At 37.1% G+C, this 23,102-nt stretch overlaps 1 protein-coding gene across 1 annotated transcript in view; it reads right to left on the reverse strand.

Moving 5' to 3' along the window:
• Positions 1-23,102, reverse strand: part of tsnare1 (t-SNARE domain containing 1) — a 122,806-nt gene that overhangs the window by 26,645 nt on the left and 73,059 nt on the right. Inside the window, exons 9-10 of the mRNA XM_023330947.1 lie at positions 11,761-11,833; positions 2,004-2,086 (exon numbers count right to left, since the gene is read on the reverse strand). Of these exons, the coding sequence (XP_023186715.1) occupies positions 2,004-2,086; positions 11,761-11,833 (156 nt within the window). The remainder of the gene's footprint in view (positions 1-2,003; positions 2,087-11,760; positions 11,834-23,102) is intronic.

Below are 23,102 nucleotides of genomic sequence, written 5' to 3' on the forward strand. Positions count from 1 at the left end.
GTGGGCTAGCATCAGTTAGAACTATGTAGTTCTTCCAAAAATGAAATTGTCAAAATCAGTAAATGTGATTAATTAATAAAACTGATTTATCGCCCAGCCCTGCCTGTTGTTATATCAGACAAGATTTTATTGTATCCTGTTATGAAATGACAAAATCTTACCTGCAGTAAATAACTCTAAGGGTCCCAGGAAATCAATTTTTTTATATATATTTCTATTTTCTTCTCTGAATTCCAATTTTTCCACTTTTATTCTCTAATTTAAAAATTTCAGAAGTTAATATCTAATAGTATTTATTCAAGTTATTAAATAATGTTTACACAACTGAAAACAGAAGCAAAATAAACTAAACTTAAGAATTTGTAATAAAAAAAACCTAACAATTACCTTTCTTTTTTTAACAAACATTTCTGCTGGAAAAAGAAAAGCTTCTTGTTTTATATGACTATATAAAATGACAGAACCAGAAACAGAAACCTGTGAGAATGTAAACATTAAAATATCAGCCTGTGTTGGCCAACCGCTAGCTGGAAAAATAATCTGTCTTTTGCAGTGAAGATACCAAATATGCTAACAGAGTTTCTATTTCAACTACTTAACCTTTCAAGAGATCTGCACTTAAAGACAAAAAACAGTGACCTATCCCTTTAAGACTTGATGTTTTTTCAAGATCTTCTAGTAATTAAATCTGTTTGAGAAATAAAAGTAGATTTATTCACTTTTAAAGTTTTTAAATTTAAATAAAGACTTAATGATTGTCATTTGCTATAACTAAGAGATTCAGATGAAACATACAGTACAGACCAAACGTTTGGACACACCTTTTAATTCAATGAGTTTCCTTTATTTTCATGACTATTGACATTGTAGATTCACACTGAAGGCATCAAAACTATGAATAACACTTGTGGAAATATGCACTAAACAAAAAAGTGTAAAACAACTGAAAATAGCCCTTATATTCTAGTTTCTTCAAAGTAGCAACCTTTTGCTGTGATCACTGCTTTGCACACACTCTGCATTTTCTTGATGAGCTTCAAGAGGTAGTCACCTGAAATGGTTTTCACTTCATAGGTCAACCTGCCCTGTCAGGTTAATAAGTGGGATTTCTTGCCTTATAAATAGTCATGAAAATAAAGAAAACCCATTGAATTAGTAGGTGTGTCCAAACATTTGGTCTGTACTGTATATAAATATAAATATTATTATGTATGAAAAGCACAGTAGTTTTTCCTGTGTTTATCTGATAGATGTGATGCAGTTCTGTAGATGTGTACTGCATTTAAAGAGTTGTATACTTTATTAACCCCTTGACACTTCAGTCAATACATTATTTACCATAGCTAGAGGCTTACATAGCATAGACATATAGAGCACAGCCAACTGCTATAGTTCCTGAAAGAATGGCACAATATACACATATTTCCTTGAACAGAAAGAGCAGAAGCAGACCCTGGGGCATCTTTTAAAACGTCTCTCCAGAATGTGCTCTGAAGTGGAAATTTTAACCACCCCAATCCACAGAACAGAACAAAGAACATTCCTGCCTAATTTCTAACAGCAGTTGTTGCCTAATAACACATTTTACTCTAATGTAACGTACGTCTGGGCCAACACCCCAAATGTATAATTATTATCTCGGTAAAAGGCACTCATGTACTACAAATTATATATGTTGTTCTGTTATTCTGCGAGACGCAAGCACTTTATGTTTCCTCTCTCTACGTATAATTCATTGAAGTGAATGTGGAAGCTAGTAAAGGATGACATGAAATTACATCATCTGTGCAGTTATTCTGGGGGTGGTAGTGGGGGGAGCAATAGAGGGGGGGTGATAAAGCTGTGTAATCAAGTGAGCTAAGTCTCTGTTTGCATGGGCGATCAGGCTAAGCTTCCTGAGGTCGCATTACAATGCAAATGCCCAGTACTGTACAGTTAGAACAAACAAAGATTATGCAAAGCAATGTGCAGTAGACTATAGTGCAGCACAGCTGATTGGTTACCTGATACTGATTGGCCTTGGCAAGCTCCTGATTGGCCGATTCCACGTTAGATGATGTGGTCTGAATGTAGTCTTCAATACTGTCTGAAGCAAAACAAAGACAGTTTCAGTCTCTTTCTATACTACATCACTGTTTGCAAGCAGTAGCACAACTTCACAGTGGTTGACTTTATCCCCTAATAAATGTGTGCATTAGTATCTCAGTGGGTTTAAAAACTTTCAAGCATAAAAGAGTCATATTACTAAAATAAAATCAGGGTTAGATGGACAAATCAGCAAACACTGAAATATCCCAACTCTTTCATGTGTCCACTAATTCATCTTCAACCTGAGGTTTGACAGGTGTAAGGAAAAGTCAATAAAGACCCAGGGATAAGACAACAATGTATGCTCATTGTGACCACACCCAACATGACATTTATTACTCCAAGGCTGAGTTACATGGTCTAAGTTCCATATATTAGCAGCATATTGGACAATGTAAAGCCAATGTTGCATTTCTCCCAAACTGAACTGTTCTTCCTCTGATACATCAATAGTTGATAGGTATTTTTGTGTACCTAAAATACAAAGAAAGAACCACAGACAACGTTTGAGTTTTCAACCAAGCTTTTGCAAAAGGAGAAGACACAGCGAACTGCTCCTCTGAACAGCTCACCATGTGTTCTGAAACTGTGCAGTAGAACTTGCCTTTTATTAACACAAAACAAAAGAAAGGGGGCTGGTGCTGATAAGATTAGCAGTCATTCAGGAACTAACACATAACAAAAGCAGTTTTACGACTAAGAAATCTCTACGTAGGGGGGGCACAGAGTAAAAACAAACAGGTTTACGACAAACTCTCAGAAGACCATCTTCAAAGAACATGTTTTAAGGGTTAAAGGAAGGTTAGCTCTGTCTCACACACATGTTCACTTTAACCAATAGTTGACCCTAGTAACACTACTAATGTAACAATGATAACAAAATTATTCTAACAATAGTCCTCTTCACTCTTCCATCAGGCTCAGGGTTTGTGTAAACAGATGTGGAGTCACAAAAGTCAGCCATCCTAGAAAGGCTGTTTGTAGTCTGTCTCCACTTTGCAAACCTGCCTGATAAGAATTTCACTAATGCCTTTTAAGTCAATGAAAAAAATGCATTGCAATGAGCAGAAGGTGGTGCATCTATAAGCTAGAAACTGATACTTAACATTGATAGTAATGAAAGAAAATACTCATCATGAGCTTGAATGCCATTGCTTTTTGGATTTTAGTGATTTATTTCATTTATTTTTCTAGGCAGGAATTAATATTTAAAGTTTTTTTTAATAAATCTAACTTTTATTAAAAAATATATGTTTTTCACATATTTATTAAGTCTGTGAAAAGAGCAATCTCTTCCACCCTGAGCTACTAGACCACTCCCAAGTACTGAACAAAAACAGCCAATCGGAGTCCAGAGGTGGGCCTTAGCGCCATCAAGCGCTACAATACATGTAACGCCATGTAATCGCTGCTTGTGATCTGATAATGGTGGAGAAACAACTTACTGTTACAGAAAAACAGCTTCCCATCGGTAGCCATGCTAATTAGACTCAGCATTCATGACAGGCTGTGCTAGCTGCAGCGTAGCAGAGACCAAGCGGGAATGAAAAGAGGGAACAAGCAGCGCCACACTGAAAGTTGACTCACAGCTCTAAGGCCCTCCTACTAGATCTGATTGTTTCTTTCTAGTCAGCATTGGGTGCACTTGGAGAAGTGCACAGATTATCTGTCTCATATCATACTGTAACAACACAGTGATAGTTTCAACAAAGTTGTAAAAATATGTCTAATAAAAGATACCGTACATACTGTTCTTTGACATATAAATTAAATATTTTATTATGACTGGAGCTAGTGTAAAATTGTGAAGTTTTAATGGATTTTTCTAAATAATGCAGGGTCATAATAATACATGCTGTTTAAGCTGTAATATCAAACCATAATTATTATTTAAATGTAATGTAACCTTCAGGCACCATTCTAGCTGGAACTACTCAGATTCCTTTCAGATAGAATTTGACTATTTAAATGGACTGGCTGCTTGGAAACGACTCTGTCCACAAATCTTTAAGGTTGAAAGGTGTTTGGAAGAATGTTCTAGAAACGTAAATTAACCTCTTTATTACAAAACAGAGAACCTTTTAATCAGCACGTTAAAAATTATATTTGTGTGCAACCATCTAATTAATTTTTTACACAGATTCAAGCAGGGACACACTGCAGAAAGATGTAAATAATAAAAAAATACAAAATATATGAAGAAATATGTATGAAATGACCAAAAAAAATAGAATGGAATATTTGAAAAACAAACCTGCAGATGGATAACAATGATAGCTAAGTAGTTGCAAATAATTGATTGCTAGCTTGTAAAAGTAGGAAGTGACATATTTCTCTTTTTTTTTTTTCAGAAAAATGACTTGATATACATACAAAGATCTAACTTCTTTTTTTTTTTTTTTCAAACTAAGCACCCTGCAGTAAATGTGCCTGTGGTGGGCAATGTAAAGACCCATGGAAATGGAGGAAAAACATAGAAAATCTAAGTTAAAACAATAAAACATTTGGATTTTTGGCAACAAGTGGATGCAAATAATAATAATAACTAGGTTAAAATAGGTTCATTTTAGTTACCGGTAGTTTTTTTTTTCTTTTTTTTTTTTTACAATTTATCATTTTTCTTACTATGATCTCTACATGTCATGTTTAATGCCTGATTAACTGTTGTAGTATTAGTTCACAGCTGTTTCTGGTTTAAAACACAACACTTAAGTGAGCCTCAATACGGGCTGATCTTAGATCCTGTTATTTAAATTTTTCCCCCTTTATTTTGCTGTTGTTGCAGCAGTTCTGCCTTCAGCAGCCGGAGCCCTGGGCTATGTGTTTTACGGCGAGAACCAGCCTTGGTCACAGGGCCAAGCATCATCCATGTTCTGAGGAGTACCTCAGAACATGCAGCTGGGATTGAGAGCTGCACTTGGTCACATCAATAAAATATGTATTGGGAATACCTCAATTCAATAGGTCTGACTGAACTACAGTATGTCACTATTCTCATGCAGGCTGTCCAAAGGGATTCAGTGCTTCACTGCCCCTAATAAAGGGGCAGTATCATGCAAAATTGACTTCTTTGAACTTTACATTGTGTTATGTTATTCCCTCATCAAAAACATACCTGGAGTGTTGCCTTGATTCTTTCCTGCATGTTTAAAAAAATGTTTAGTCTCCCATGTCAACCATTCAGAGGTGCAAAATGTATTGGTGGACTAACTACCTCCTTTGAGGCACATCTCCTCCTTGAAGCTGCAGCTCCCAAGCTCCAGCCTCTCAGAGCGATCCTCTCCCACTCTGCTCCTTCTGACTAGCCAGCAGCAATTAGCAAATGCCTGGTGGAACTGCACAGCTGCTGGGGTCATTATATGAGCTACTTCTCAGTGCAATGTTGGTAAAACATTGTTAAAGGGTCAAGAGAGGAGGCATGTTGTGATGACTGTTGTGATGAGTTTCAGAAAGAGATTTTAAAAGGGTAACATAGTTTCTTGATTGTGCTGTAAAGTGTCACTATTTGCCTAAAAATACATAATACTGCCTCTTTATGAGCTGAATAAGTGCAAGTTTAGCAAAAGTTTGAATAAACCCAGATGTATTTCAGTTAAAAGTTTAGATTAAAAATGTAATAATTTCAGAATTGTTTTTAATTCTTGTAAATACACTGAAGCACCGGCTTCATTACCGACAGGGCCATTGTTCATACTGTTACAGCACACAAACAGCCCTGACAGCCGAAACCATTACTACTGATCCAACACAAACTGCTGAAGTGGCACAGCCTACTCTTCTTTTCTGTATATAGAAAGTTATTGTGATGACACAGAATATGCTTGATGAAGTAGATGCTTCAGAGGGTTTTGCATCATTAACTAATTACTCATCTTAATTTACAGATTCCAATAACGCTGGGAGAGTGGCTGGTTGTTGTGGGGTGGTGTAAGTGAAAAGGCTACTGTCACAAAAAAGAGGGTACAGGCTTCCTCTAGACAGACACTGGACTGCCTGATGGTGCTGAGAATTAGCTTTAGGATGTAGGAAGAAGGGGAATGACGTGCTGAAAATGAATTTTGCAGTTAAACCCAGCAGTAAAAATAGATGTTAGAGTTTTGTTCCTTCCTTTCTATAAGTTCATCTGAGATACTTGGAGTATTTGTTTCTCCAAATAACAGATCAGATAAAGGACTGAATTGATGCAGTTAACCATAATTGTGATGAAAGGTGACCACTGTGAACTTTTAAAAAGTAAATTTATGTATGTATACAATTTCCTCCACCCAGAACCTCTACAGGACTAAGGCCAGTTCACATTGCTGTATACCTGGACAGACCTGGAGACAAGGTGTTAAGACCTTTGCCTTCTGGTGGACGCTGCAGAGCAGTAATTGCAAAAACCAGCTTCCACGTAGACAGCTTCTTCTCCCAGGCTGTCTCTAACTAGCAAAACGAACACCTTAAAGTCTGAATAGCCAGTTACTCTGCTGGAAACCAAGCAGAGGTGAGAAGAGAAGGTAAAAATTGCACTAGTAAGAGCAGCATTACTTTCACATTTATACTGGCTGGCCAAAAAAAAATCCTCCAAAAAATTCACATTAATAAATTTTTTGACCGTCTTTAGCTTTGATTATGGAACACATTCACGTGGCATTGTTTCAATAAACATCTGCAACGTTATAAAATTGTCCACCCAGTGTTACATTAATTTTTCACAGAGACCTTGTTTTTCTAGTGTTTCTAGAGTTTGACCACTGAGCAAATCCATTTCCAGAATTAAAGTGAAATTCACCCACAAAACATTTTTTTACTAATTAACTGTCTAAGTATGTTATTTAGAATTATATCTTTATGTTTCTCTGCAAATTTTGACATTTTTATGCAATTTATTCATTTTGGCATTATTTTGCCTAAAATCATCTCTGCTGGTCTCCTTCAATCAAACAATTCATAGGCAGTTGAATTTTCCTATTGGTTGCAGCGGTATAGCTTGGTACAACTTCTGCACAGCCCTTCATTTGGATATAAAAGCCCACCCCTTTTATTCTCCTCCCCAACCCCACCCAATGGTAAGAAAGAAGTTGGAGTAGTGAGAGTTACCATGGTGACAGGTTTGCATTGATCAATAGCATTTCTTGACTGTGTGATTTATTTGCAGTGTAGGCACAGAGTGGAATGGGTCTGCTATGCTCTGAGTATTTGGTGAAGGTTTGGTGCTGAAGGGCTGCAGTGCTGAGGAAGCGGGGAAAGCTAATGGAGGCTAATGGTTGCTCTCGCTGCTTGCTCAGATAGACAAGTTATAGCATTGTCGCTAAAGAAGTCTCCAATAACACAAAAGAAGAGTTGCTAGATTTATCAATAGATGTTTTGAAAAAAGTCACTATAGCAGTCTGAAAGATCGATAAATATACCAACAAATTGGATAAGTTGACAAAAGAGCTTCTTTCTTCCTGATCACAGAGCCACTCACACCCCCCACTTATCCTTACACTTCGCCATGTCTCTTGTCTCTAAATTTGTCAGAGGCGGGTTGAGCTTTCAGAGGAGGGTTAGCTACACTTTTACTCTGTGGTGGCCAATTTATAAAAATGACCTCTCCTGCTCCCTAAACTCCTCTTTCATAATTTGATCATGGTGAGTCCTGGCATTGGCAACTTGAAATATGTCAATGACGTTGACATATTGACGTTGACAATATGGCATTGACATGTTGTCAATGCCATATTGACAATAGCATTGACATATGTCAATATTTGACAATATGTGCACATATGCTGAGGTCATCATACCTACTACTTCTCAGTGTAACACTAGCAAAACAGTAGTAAAAGGGTGTATGGAGAAACTTTGTGATGGTGTGTTGCATTGTCAGAAGGAGCAGGAGCTTCTTAAAGAGACAGAGGCCCAATTTCAAGATGCTAAATTGCAAAGACAAACGTCTTTAAAGTAATATTGGATATATATAGCATTTTTATGATGATTGTCAGTAACATAGTTACTTGATTGTGCTATGAATTGACACAATGTGCCAAGAAAATAAATAATATTGCTTCTTTAATACAATTTTAGCAGTTTCTGTAAGCTCCTAGGATTGTTTTTCTGCTTGGTGGCAATGATTTGACCCTTCCTAAAACCTGTTAAATCTGTTCAGTTTTTCCAACTGAAACCTCAACATGTTCAGTTGAACACCGCTAACTGAAAACCATGCCTATTCCAGCTTTGTACAAATGACAGGCTTTAACATGTCCTTTGTTTCCTGTACCAGTGTCTGTCTGCTAAATAACCTTGTTGACAGCATACCTTCACTTACAGGCCCATTTGGCGTGTCTATGTTCTTGTGCTAACATGAATAGGCAATAAAAGCACAAATCCATTCTTCTACAATCTATTCATTTCTTTGTATTACTTGCTGCCTTTCCTGCACACACCTCCACAGCACAGTCATGTGTTATTCATATATGCTACTACACTAAAAAAGCCATGTTCACAAAGAGGCCAACAGCAATTTCAGTGCATCCCTTTTTAATGGGAAAAGGTCCATTATCGGCTGACTCAGTAATGATCAGATTGGACCTCTGCTGTGGAATAATGAAGTCTGTGGTCTTCCTCTAAATCCTCCTCTATCTGTCTGCTCGCCCATTTGGATGGAGGCACACCATGTTCCTCCACCATGCCAATCCACATCAACACTGAAAGTCAACAGGTACTTACATTCACTGCAAAAAAGACACAACCTTTAATTCCCTCTATGTTTGAGATTAAATAAAGCTAAATGCTTTGTGGATTGGTTCAGTTAAAATGATCTACATTGTTTCCACGTTGTTTACAATATTTGCTGGCCTGTTATGAGATTTTGTAATTTGAACTTTCTTCAAATTCACAATTTTACATATATTTTCTCATTGAACTGCATGCTGCTGCATATTTTATGAGTGCAGCAGAAGCTTTATAAAAAAAGAACTTTTTTCAACATCTTTTAAGCTCTCTGTAATTAATTTAGTGCCATGGTTATGGCCATTATTCAGTTGACTGTAATCATGGCCAACTGAAAGCTGAAGCTGACTTATAAAGGTCTTGTTGTCTCCTTTACCTTAACATGCTGCTTTCCATCATTAATCATAAGAAAGATCAGACCGTACCTAACCCAGCATGCCACCCAGCTCCTGATGTGGTCTATATGGTCAGCTACTGTTTCGACTAAAACAGCAACCTCCTCCTGTGAAACCTCTGCAGATGGTCCAGAGGATGAAGGCATGTCTAGTATTCAGTCTGCCTAAAAGGACTCATGTCCTCCTTTTTTTTGTTGACCACTGGGTACACTTTTGCAGCATGCATCAAATTCAAATATTGATATTAGTCCCATCTACTTGAATGCTCTCACTAAGGCTCATGTAGTGATTAGGAGTGGCTAAATAGAGCAGGCTTCAGCCATTTTGGCGTTCTACGCTGCTTGTTTCCCACAACAATTGTATGTATTAAAAACAGAATTAGCCAGACAAACATTTCTGTGGCATCTCAATGGAGCCAATAATAAGCCAAACTTATGGAGATCCACCGGTCTCTTCCTGATGTCTTGGTAGATTTCTTTCTCCATGATGTCACAAAAAGAAGCAATGTGTTTAAAGTTTTTCCTCAACTTTATCATCTGTTCATGGTCTTGCAACATGCAGCAGCATTAACAAAACTGTGACAGTTTAAAAATAAATAAATAAAATAAAATGTACATATGGATTAACTGAAAAGTGTCATTTTTGTGAAAAATGTTCTGTCCGATTAACCTCTTAAAGCTGATTTAATGTCAAAAATGTATTTGTAAGAAAATAGAAAATGCTTTAACTTTATTTTTGTACCAGAGCAGCGAAAAGAGTCTCATCTTCACTCCTATTTAGAAAATGCAACACGGTGCAGCATTTGATACATATCCAAAATAAAAAACAAAAAAGTAAAACTAAAATAACACATATCAATCTCACCTTTATAGAGTGAGTCTTATGCTAATTTTAAAGATAGTATTCTTGACTTTGGAAATTATGTTGATTTAAAACTTTGTGGTTTATTTTGGCTTATCCATTTTGTTTTACTTTTTGCACAAAAACAAGAAGAGCTGTCAGCATCATTGACTTTTTTCTCTTTAACATGCTGAATGGGTCACAAAGAGAGCTGTGTAGGGAACACTGTTCAAGCTTGGCATTTGGCTGATAACATGTTGTAGTTTTATTTTTTTTCCAAACTCATTATTCTTGGTCCTTTTTTAGCAGTTAATAGGCTGTGAGTGAAGAATGACTGTCCCATTCCAGACAGTTTCGTTCTTCATATTAAACTCATCTTATTTGCTGTTATACCACAGCAGTTACTTGGGGCCTCGTCCAGGATTCCAGAAGTTGTCAAGCACAAACATTTTTGGGTATGTGGTTTATGATACTAGCAAAATACCATGTAGTTATCTTTAAATATAATCTAAGGTTTTACCCAAAACTACTGCAGCTGTTACCAAAATACTTAAAAGTCTACTCACTTTTAAAAAAGCTAGTGAGTATTGCTCTGATGCTAATCAGGATGAGAAAACTCTTTTAAATAAGTCTTCTCTTATTGAAAGGTTATAAGGTTCATTTGAGGTTCTAAATTGAATCTAAATAACATACATTTTAACATATTACTAACTTTAAATATTGGTTTCAAAAGTTTTCTTTTTTAAAGAAATAAACATTTGAAAATATGTGCTTTGTTCTGCTTAAATTTATTATTTAGAAGTGGTGTTATTTGTTTGTACTTTTATTTTATTATTTAAAATATCCACATTTGCAGTTACCTTTATACATTTTTCTGTCTAATACTTTTTTCCCCAATAAATAAATCTGATGTTATAATCAGTCAGTTGCAGAATTGTTCTTTTAATCAAATACTGTTTTTCTCCTACTCGACTGATTTTTCTGAATACTATTTTCTACTTCTACTCGCAGAGAAATAATGAAATAACGTTATTCTTCGGTACAGTTTTTACTTACTCTACCCTCCTATATCTGTATATAGGAGGGTATATCTATATCTGTATATAGGAGGGTAGAGTAAGTAAAAACTGTACCGAAGAGTATCTGTGGCAGCCTTAAATCCATGTTTAAACAGTTTGTTCTCCTTGACCAACTAAACTTTGCAAACCCCAAACAAAGCTACGGACAGTACTCTCAGCTTGGATCTATCTATACTCTGAGACCTTTCACCTCGCTCCAGAACTGATGTACCACCCAATCAGCTCAACATTTTCCACGTATGTCTCTTTAACTTCACGGTTGTTTGACATTTATTAGAGATCAATTCTCTTTTGAGTGTTCTTGATTAAACCAGACGGAACAATCCCAGCAGCAGAGCATGTGTATCTCAGTGCTAAGTTTCATTCTTCTTGCCCAGAGTAAAACACTTCAGGGAACTGAGGAGCATTTACAGAAATCAGAGCGTCTAACTGGATTTTCTCTCACAGACCAATGTCTGTGTAATCCCGACTGCATTTTGCTTCACATCAGAGAAGCTTTTCTGGTGCAAAGGTTGAAAAGTTTGTTTTGACCACAAGAATTGTTTATGATAGTAAAGTAGTTTTAGCAGTTTTCTTATGAACTTTTCTAACTGAGTCAGGCAAGACAAATGAACCAGCCTTTAAAAAAAAGAGAGAAAAAAAACAATAAAACAACGTCTTACCTATTGTTTCTCCTTGTTCGTGGACCATACTGGCTAGGTCCTTCATTATTTGACTGACATCCAGCATGTCTCTCTGCAGAAAAACAAAACAAATGAGAGCTATTGGTTAATTATATTGAAGGAATTAAAAAATGTTGGAAGCGTGACCTGCAGCAGGTGTTGTGCGCTTCTCTTTCTACAACCAAAACCAAAAAGGGATTTAAGGAACCTGACTGGATTGGGGTTCTGATCATGTCTGAATAAACTGAGCTCCTAATATCTGTTTATGGTTGTGTGATATTGTGTCAGCCACAGCCCAACAAGCATATTTTGCTTTCCTAAATTTAAGAACCTTCAGGCTGTTTTTGGATGCACTGCTTGTCAAAATGTTATATGCTAGAACTATTTTGATGATTTTAAAAATCATCAAAAATCTGCAGTTTCCCAAACAACCACAATGAAATATGTTCATGGTAAAGCCTTTCTGTCAGCTGTGTTCAGACCTCTGAACCTCTGGGAGTTTGGTTGATTTGTTTTATTTTTTATTTCATATACAGTGTTTTGTCAATAGTACAGATGAAAGACACATCATAAGAATGTGTCTTTATGAAAACAATCAAGTATTTTCACTTAGACTTTTCCCATTATTATCACCCAAATATATTAAACCAAATACAAACATACAGCAAGTATGACATTCAATTCAATTAAAATATTGGGAAATTAAATATTACAGTTTTCTTTAAAGAGTTGTCGTAGAAGCTGATTATTGTGGGCAGAAAGGATTTCCTGTAGCAGTCTGTATCATAACGGGGCTGAAGAAGTCCCTGGATGGCAACACTGATATTCAGGTTTGTCTGTAATATTTTTTTTATGTTTTTGAAGAATTCTTTTTTGCCTCATCATTTTCAGAGGCTCCAGAGCAGAACCAGCCTCTGGTTCTGACCCTGGCTCTGATGCTGCTGACCAAACACAAGACACTGCACTTTCCACGGCACACTTATGCATAAGACAAGGGAGTGATACAGTTGCACGAATTAAGAAAGCAGACAATATAAATAATGAACAAAATACACAAACACATTATGTAATACTCTTGGACTGGTCTTATTATTAAGATTAAGATATTAGGAGAGCTTCTGAGAATGACCCATTCCTTCACAAATATTAGTTAAAAACAGTCTACATGCTTAGGAGCTTCATTTTATTCAGCTATTGTTGTGGAATAAACTGTTGTGTGCTGATTCTTATAATTTTTATAATTTGGATTATTTGCAAATACTTTTGGCAATATAGTATATGTTTAATAAAAACCTTCAACTAAAACACGGTTTGATCACGGAACCAAACATTTCCATTTTTCATGTGGCTGTACAGAGTTTTTAAATGAAGTAGGTTCCCCCTTTAATAACCAAATTCTGTTCGTTGGTGTTTAATCCTAACTACTCTCTGCTTTGCCTGACTGGAAAAAAAAAAAAAAACTTCACAGTTTTTATTCACTTATTCTTCTGTCAGGGCACAGAGCAAGCTGGAGCAGTTCTGGATGACCGCAACTAATTCTCCACAGTCTCTAAGCTTTGAATCTACTCTCAATATTTCTGCTCAAAGCAAATGAAAGCTTATAAAACCTCTGTCTATCTCCTGCTCACAGGCCCTCCCTCCCCCTTTCTATTCCTCCATTATGGCTCTGTGCAATCACAGCTGCGTTGTGTAGACTAACCCACTGGGCCATCCATCACAGGTGGCGGAGATTGCTGTGGAAACTGGCAGCCATCCTGTCACTTGGCAAAAAATGCTTGGAAGGAGCCAAAAAGGCCTCTGGCAAACCTTGCACTGCTAAAGACTGTTTTGAATTTACCTTTAGGCAGGCAGGTCTATCAAGCTGTAATAGAATAACAAATTTATTTTACCTGGCAAAGAACTGGGCAATCAGGGCTCATTTCATCACAATGACAAAACAGTGTGTTGCCAATTTAGTGTCAGTGGAGAGCTGTGTGTGGAACAAGCACACACACACAGCAGAGGAAAATGGCAAAGATGTTATGGGTTAGGGCCTTTGCCCAAGGGCTGAGTGTGTGGCCAGGCCTGGAGCCAACAATGTGCCCTTTTCCATTTTTCATAGGCTTTAAATTCTGATAGCAGTGAGCCTAGCAGCCTCTGGATACTGGCAATAGGCTTAGAACCAGGCCTGAAGATTTTTCCATTATGTTTCCGACAACAGGTTTATTACAGCGGGGGGGGGTTATTACCCAGAGCAAAGTATATCAGTACTACTCAGAGATGGGGTTTAAATTCTGGTCCTTAGGGGAAATTAGGCAAAACAAAGGGCTACTTCCACATTTTGATTGTTCACTACCTGCTAAAATTATTAACTTTTTGGAATGTATTCATTGTTTTAAGTATGACATTATAATACTTCAGCAGTACTTCAGGACTGTGTCAGCTTCATGAAGGTCTGACTGGGACCTTCATGTCACACCATCTGTGGACTGTTTGCATGTTCACCCTGTTTTGTTATTTTCTCTAGATACTCTGGTTTCACTTCACCATCCAGAAACATGGATGGTGGATTAAAGAGTGAGATTAAATTGCTCTGAGATGAGAGGGTATCAGCATGCCTCTCTGTCTGTATTGGCCCAGTGAAAGACTGTTGGATCTCTTAACCTTAAGGAAGGCACCAGTTCATCGAGCTGGGGGTTTAAATCTGATATCTACTGGCAATGAAAGCAACATGACAAAGTTTCAGAGGATTTAGAGAGCTGCTTCTTAATATGTCTGAAAATTAAGAAACTTGATAACTTATAGGAACCAACTGAGGATGGATTTGGAAAAATAGCAAAATAAAGTCTGGATCTAATTTTTTAATTAATTTTTTCGTCCCCTCCAGGGGGTCTTTTTGTGGGCTCTAGTGTCCCTTATATAAAAATAGGCTGACAGGAAAGGGGGACGGAGAGGTGGGAAGACATGCAGTAAATGTCGACGAGTCTGGGAATCGAACCCGCGACTGCTGCGTCAAGGACTCAAGGCCTCCAAACGTGGGTCGCGCTATCCCCTACGCCACCACAACATGCCCCTGGATCTAATTTTTATATTTGTTCTATGTATGTACAACCTTTATTTTGAGCTTAATGAAATGAAAGTAAATCTGAGTATATCAAATCAATGGGAGATACAGGAGATTTGTGCCCCTTTAACTGGCAGTTAAAGGCCACCTTATACTTCTTTCAAAATAAAAAGCCTCAGGCAAAGGACAACAACATAAAGGTCTGAGTACACAAATGTAAAGGACTTAATGATGATTTTTCTTCAGTTTCCTTTCACAGCTTTTAAATGCAGACTTTTCTTATGATAAGCTTTCCAAATCATAAACACATTCAGTGTTGGAAGTGATACAGAGTTTGGATTAGATGAAGCCTCACTACTGACAATGTCTTCTGATCAGCCAGCCAGAGAAACCCATTTCCTCTGAACGCATGAAGAGATTATGTTTTTCTTTTCAAATGGTTTTGTCTTTTTCATTTGACGGGGAGTTTGAAATTTGTGTTTTGAGAGTCTATGTAAGACTCGTGTTTTAAACTTCTTCCTGCAATTGGTTCACTTAGTTCTTGATTTTCATTTTCTTTCCTACATGAAATGACCCAAACTGTATTTGATCTTTTCATGACAGTCTGAACATTGCAGATTGGACACATACATTATCATAATAAACCCCATAAGTATAGGCTGATGCAGGTAAAGTAGTACTGCAAGAAATGCTTTTTTTAATTATTATTATTATTATTATTATTATTACTATTATTATTTTCCAGAAGAATCAGCTGGCAGAAAACCAGCCTCTTATTTATGTAAAGTTTAGCCTAAAGCTGCAGTAGATGCAGAGGGCAGCACTCTACTGCTTACCATGGCCAGGGCTCACCTCTCACTAAGCAACACGCAAAATTTGAACTCACAAAGAATCAAAGAAATGTCCCCAGGCTTTTGTTGGATGCTCCAAAACATTACGATCTAAGCCTAAGACTTCCTCAGTGTCAACGCTCACCTCTGGTCTTCTGGCACTTAGTCAATAGTGCTGTTGTTTCTGTGAGGAGAGTGACTAGAAAGAGACCATGCTGGAACAAATGAAGGGCTTTGGGTGGGTTCATTTCTTCATGAGACAAACATGCCAATCTGAAATTCAGACATTTTTTCTGTCTGATAAAGTGACCACAGCAGAGAAAGCAAATAATTAAACTTGAGTCCAAGAGGGGAAAATAATCAGAACAACAAACCTGCTGGAGAATCTGATTGACATTTAAGTCATAATGTAGCTCCAGCTGTAAGGATTCATCTAATACCGCTTGGTTTGAGCAGCTGATGGAGAAGCTGCAGCTCATCATAAAGCTTTGCATCCTGTGCAGAAAACAGGTTTCATTTACAGTGGAAAGCCTTGTAAATGATAGTTCCTACATAACATCTGGTCAGGACATTCAGTTTTAAAAAATCAGAAACTTCTCTGCAACGCAAAGATTTACAGTTTGTTCATATATTCTGATGCATGATCACAAGAGGTTTACTATTCATTATAGCAGGAGGGGAAAAGGGATTCCAGAAAGTAGATTAAAGGGTGACACTTTTTCTGTCTTTGCAAAGATTGAAGTTAATAGAGGCCGACAGCAGTGACATTAACCCTCTGATGTGTGAGTGACTGACTCTACAGTCTTCCGTGACTGGGTCTTTTTTGACCAGGGTTACAATCAATGTGTTTTTATGCTACTTTGTCATTTTGATTCAAAATAATGTTTTGTATAATACCTTTTACTGTGTTTTATTTCAGACAAGTATTATTTCATGTTTGAAATATTTTTATTTTTATTTTTTTTTAACATTTTTAGAACAATTTGTTGAACATTTTTAAAACAAAATGACAACAGCTGCAATTTTACAACAGCAATGATGAAATGTCAATAACGGACAATGTCAACATCCATTGTGGGCATGAGTGAGAGTGTGGGCATGGGGAGGGGGTGCGAAAAAGCAAGTTTCTTGAAACTAGCTAGCTAACCAAGCTAGCTAACATTACTGTCTGTATTCTATTGTGCTGTGTGTATCAAGCAGGTGAGTGCATGTAAGTGTGTGCATCCATCCATCCATCCATCCATCCATCCTCTTCCGCTTATCTGGGGTCGGGTCGAGGGGCCAGCAGCCTAAGTAAGGAGGCCCAGACTTCGTTCTTTCCAGCCACCTGTTCCAGCTCGTCCAGGGGAATCTCAAGGAGTTTCCAGGCCATCTGGGAAACATAGTCCCTCCAGCATGTCCTGGGTCTTCCCCGGGGGTCTCTGCCCGGAACACCTCACCAGGGAGGCATACTGATGCCCAAGCCACCTGAACTGGCTCCTCTCGACATAAAGGAGCAGCATCTCTACTCTGAGTCCCTCCTGAATATCTGAGCTTCTCATCCTATCTCTCGAGGAGAGTCCAGACACCCTATGGAGAAAACTAATTTCAGCCGCTCCTATCCGTGAACTCGTTCTTTTGGACATGACCCAAAACTCATGACCATAGATGAGGGTAGGAACGTAGATCGACTGGTAAATCGAGAGCTTTGCTTTTTGTCTCAGCTCTCTCTTCACCACGACAGACCGGTACAGCAGCTACTTCACTGCAGAGGCTGCATCAATCCGCATGTCGATCTCTTGCTCCATTTTTCCCTCATTCGCGAACAAGATCCCAAGATACTTGAACTCCTCACTTGGGGCAGGACATTCTCCCCGACCCGAAGAAAGCACTGTATTCTTTTCCAGCTCATTTATTTATACATTTATTTATATAGCTATGAGTTTTTATTTTATTTATTGAGATTATAAAAAAAAGAACCTTGAAGACAATGATCAACATGTTTTGCATGTCATTCAACACACTCTCTCTCTTGGTTTTCTCATCCAGGGTGTCAGACACACACAGAGACACGTACACACATGCACACGCAAATAATACACATGCCTATACCCCCCTTAAGGGTTAAGGGGGGTATATACCCCCCTTAAGGGTTAAGGGGGGTATAGGCAGTAATAGTAGCCAGTTGGTTAGATATTTAGTGTTGGCTAACTTTGAAGTAGGCTAATATGTTGATTTGTGACAATAACTCTGTCATAGTACTCATGATTGACACGCACACACATATTTATGAGGTAAAAAATAAAGATAATACTTATATGTAAAAGTTATTGCTATGTAAAATATTATTACTCACGGGTGACACTTAGGACTTAGTGTGTATGGTTCAGAAAACATGTGTTCCTGACAGTCACAGTTGGTAAGAAACAAAGATTCCCATTAAATTTCATAGGAAATGAATGCGGGTCATTTTTGACCCACTCATGGAAGAAAGGGGTAGTAATATAAAGCATGTAATTTCTTAAAATGTATAAAAGCTAAATTAAAAATTTTAATTGCATGACATGACATCAGTAACATATTTTTTGAGGAATACCTGGAATATGAAGTGATAAAAACTTTTCATTACAAAGATATTGCAAAAAGATTACTTCACCTGGTCAAAAAGGACCCACTTAAGGGTTAAGGGGGGTTATCAGAGGGTTAAAATAAGACGTTTTCGAACTATATGATGAAGAAACAAAAACAAAAAAACAAAAACAATCAGATGTGGATGTTTCCACTTGTGCCTGCAGAGGGAAGTGTGGCACAGTGGAGTACTCCTGTCAGCTTCCTTAAAGGAACCAACACTCTTAGAGCCTGTTGAACACAAGAGGCAGCAACAGGAAGACAAGTAGCACAGAGACTGCACAACCTCTGCTGGAGGGCTGGAGACATTTACGCAGTCTGGTACAATGACATGAACGTCATAAGGGACAAGACAGCTGGGCAACATTAAAAAATAAAATAAAATGAAATAAAATAAGAAAAAAAGATTAAAGAAAGCATTAGTTCTTATTACGGTAATTAAAATTTTAAGTTTATCAATTAGTATTTTAAAAGTATCAAATGCTGTCTCCTGCTGCTCTGCTCATCTGACCTTAGTGATGCTTTGGGAGTGTGCATTCAGACAGGTTTTCTCTTTTACAGTCCACTTCAACCGGACCGAGACCTAGGTTTTTAGGCGGATCAGAGTTCAGTTTTTAAGTCCGTTTTGGAATTCAAATTTGCATTCAGACCTCCCCAAAAACTCAGACTTTCTAGACAAACGGATTAGAGTCTGATTCAGGAATCTAATCCTGGGTCGGTCTGAAAACACCCTTAATCACGACTTGCCTATTCTATTTGAATGTGTGTGTGACTTGCAGTGTAAAATTGCTGTGAGTTTGTCAGCATGAAAAAGTGTTGAAAACATTTTTTGTTTTTTAACTAGTTTTGCTAGCTCTGTAACAATAGGAGCTGTTATACTGGCCGTTTTTAAATATATTTGTTCAAACATGTTGAAATAGGAAATGCCATATAAACTGTCAATATTCCGTGCTGGAATATTAAGAGTTTTCTTTGGAAACCAAAGAAAGCCCTCCTGTTGGTGTTGGTCTGATTTTAACAGTGTGTGTTACTGTATATCAACTGCCCTCTGGGTCAAGGAGCACATCAGCAGATTCTGTCATGTCAGCTGTGCTGTAGCAACATTCTGTGATGCATTTACTCACCATAGATATGTTAGTCACAATTTGCTGTCAACACTTGTCATCTCAAGTTTATTCTGTTCTTGATGTGTACTGGCCTACAAGAGGGAAAACTATTTCTTTATGATGTGACTCTTTTTTCTAAAGGGAAACAGTCAGCAGCTTTAGATAAACAAAACTTGCGGAGGCAACTGATTAAACATTGTCCAAATGACGATGTTTTACATCAATTTGGTGGGAATCATTACGTATTTGGCAAATTGATCTTATTACGATTCAGAAGACTAATGTGATTACAAATCAACTGATGACATAATCAATGATTACCCCTCACTGCTCATGTTAGATACACAGGTTCCAAACATAGATGTTGTGCATTAGAAAATTCACAGTTATGGTGTTATAAGTTATAAGATTCTGGAAATGGCTTTCTGCGTATCACATGTCAGAGCTGTTTTTACCTGGTTGTGATTGTGTAATTTTTTTTAATCTTGCATCCATAAGCACTTATCCATAGTGCATATGGATGTGTGATTCAGCGAAGTATCTTTAAGGTGGAATGTCATAACCGAATAGTTGGAACGAACTTTGCCTTTTAAATATGAGGGGCCGTTTAGGACAAAAACTATGTTTTGTCCCTCACACACTACTAAAGACTCATACACACACAAAATATTAAAATTGCACATATATACTATTAATCCTTGTGTTGTCTTGCAGGTCAAAAGTGACCCATTACCATGTTTACCTGTGGAAAAAATAACCTAAACTATCTTTTTCCGATTTTTGTGTATTTTGTGTATGCATGTAAGACAAACATTTTATGCATGTGTGATATTTTGGTAGTGTATATGCACAATTTTAGTATTTTCTGTGTGTGTGAGAGAGAAAAAAATTATGTGTGTATGACATTTTAATAGTATATATGTGCAATTTTAATATTTTTTGTGTGTGTATGAGTCTTTAGTAGTGTGTGAGAGACAAAACATAGTTTTGGTAGTAAACTGCCCCTTATATTTAGGAGTTACCATTGGTCACTTTTGGTTACGGTGTTGTTTTACTTTCACTTCGATGTTGAAATGTGTAGCATAGTTTATGTTATTTTTTGTGATTTCAGTGATTTTCGTTGTATTTCACATATCCTGTATGCGGCTTGAATCCGATCCAAGAAATTTTATCTCAGCATGTCATATTTACCACAAACAGTCAGGATGCCAGAGTTATGTACTCATCACATACCAGTTTTCTTCATTATACATTTTGTGTTTTTTAAAATTAGTTCCTTAATTAACATGAGGATTGCCCTGTGATAAACCAGTCGCTTCAGTGAGGCACCACACCCAGCTACCCGGTGAGGATAAGCGAGTATCGACAAAGGATGGATGGATGAATTTTAGGACAACTGAGACATTTGTTAATAAAATCAGAATCGCCCTGCTCTACAAATTGATGTAGCAAAATCAGATTGTTTTCTCCTTCCCCTCCAGGTGACTGGCATTGTGCAATACAAACAGATGAGAAAATATGCATAACAAACACTTGCTATCTCCTTAACACCAGCACATAATAGTGCTGAGATGTGTTCCTCTATCACCTCCACCCACAGCACATATGGAACAGCCATGTGGGCTTGAGAAGTGCCCAGATTTTTAAATGTGTTTACTTTCATGCCATCTCCTATATTATGTAACCTGTACAACATGCTACATGGAAGAATAAAGCTATTATGAACCATCAATGTGGAGCTTTGGATTCTGATAATACGTACAGTTAACTCTAAACACGCTCCCAGGGTTCATTTGATAAATTAAATATAAAGTACAACTGGAAATGAGCCCATCTCCAAAAACTCCAAATATATATATATATACAAAAATACAATGTTGCAATCAACTTGTCAACCTAACAATGCAGAGTCTGGATGGATGATATGGGTAATCAAGTTAGCAAACCAAGACAAAGGACATACATTTTCATCTGCTGCTCACTGTGATTCCTCCTAACCCCTAACACTCCCTCACATGTCTCTCACTTTATTTGAAAAGTGTGTTTAATGCAGATATGAAATTCTCCCTGCATCTCCCACCCAAACCCAAAGGCGTTGGGAAAGAAGAAACAGTGTCAATGCTGCAGCATAAAACGAAGTAAGAAGATTTACTCATAGTTTCAGTACTGAAAAAAGCGGGAAGGGTAAAATCAGAAAAAAAAAAGACAGAGTATGACGACATTTCTTCTTACCAACTGTATAAGTGACATCTTTTTGCCCTCTATGAATAAATGGTTTAAAAATGTATATTCATGTTTCCTTTTCTGGCAGACATCCAAAGTCTAAACATCAGTGACGAAAGTGTTGCCAACAGCAGGACTGGAAGGACTTTAGGGACACAGAGACTACTGTTAAAGACAGAGACAGTAGTTAAAAAAGGATCTACCTGCTTCCTTATTTGAATTTCAAAACAACAAAGATGAAAGTATCTATTTATCTCTAACATTTCTCTAGTCTTTACTGCAATGGCTGTCAGCTCAGAAGCCAAAAATGTATTCATCTGTTTCCAAGGGAAAGATTCAATAAAATCACCTTTAACATTTGGGATGGTGAATTGATCTCTTATGAGAGGTTTTTTGTGTTTTTTTTTTCAAATGAGCAAATGACTTCTACTGAGGTTTTAGTTTTCTTATGTGCTCTTTTCACTACAAATATCTGTTGCAATTGATGGATTGTATTATTGAAAATATCCACTCTAACCAAATACTTTGCACTGCAAGTTTACTCACTATAAATAGCTACAGCAGTAGTTCTTTTTTTATCAGTGTCTGAGCCAAATAAATAGCAGCTTAAATATATTTTTATTGTTTTCACCTCCAGTCACCACACGTGTAGCAAAAGATTAAATTGACTAGTTAAGAAAGTGAGAAAAAGTATAAAAACCAGCTCATACTCCAGAGTTTGGTTTCCAAGACAGATAGGATCTTCAGCTTGGCCTTTTGAGAGCTGCATTAAGAATAAAATGAAATGGTCTGATTATGCATGTGTTTTCATCATGCGTAAGTCGAGCCTGATGTTATTGGGATAGTATCGGTATCGGTATTGGTATCGGTCGATATTAGCTGTAAAATTTTATAGGCCAGTCCGACAAAACAATTCACCGATATAAAAGGAGTTGTTTTTATTTGATGAACCAGTGACGACAATGTCTGCAGCACAGCACGTCATAAGACACTGTTAAGTATTAATGCAAAACTGATGTGCTTTTCATTTGTTGCTTGTGAGCAAGTTGAGTTTAGTTGTGTGAAGATTTAAAAATTTGCACTGTTTGTGTTGTCATTATTTCAGAGAGATAAAAATGCATTTTGCATTTGGTAACAGAGTAAATTGACAAAGATAATGCAGTATTTTAATTCCACAGTAGAGAAAGCCATGTAGTTTCAGTAAGTAGGTGTAGGCAAAAATATATCTGTATTGATATTGGTTATCATCCAAATGAGTTTCAGTATATCTGCATATCGGATATCAACCAAAAATCCGATATTGTGCATCCCTAAAATACTCCCTTCAATCTCATATAAATTGTCTTATAGGAGAGAATTTTGGATGTTACACCAAAATGGTCTCATACACATGCTTATTAGCATTATTATTTATTGAGCAATCAAATGTTAGTTCTTATTGGGCTTATCAGGAGAAAATGTATGTATTGTTTTTATGAAACAGTATATCTACTCTATGACAGATATATTCATGCGTCAGTTGGGACTATAATT

Source organism: Xiphophorus maculatus, chromosome 3 (assembly GCF_002775205.1).
Source record: "Xiphophorus maculatus strain JP 163 A chromosome 3, X_maculatus-5.0-male, whole genome shotgun sequence".
NCBI lineage: Eukaryota > Metazoa > Chordata > Actinopteri > Cyprinodontiformes > Poeciliidae > Xiphophorus > Xiphophorus maculatus.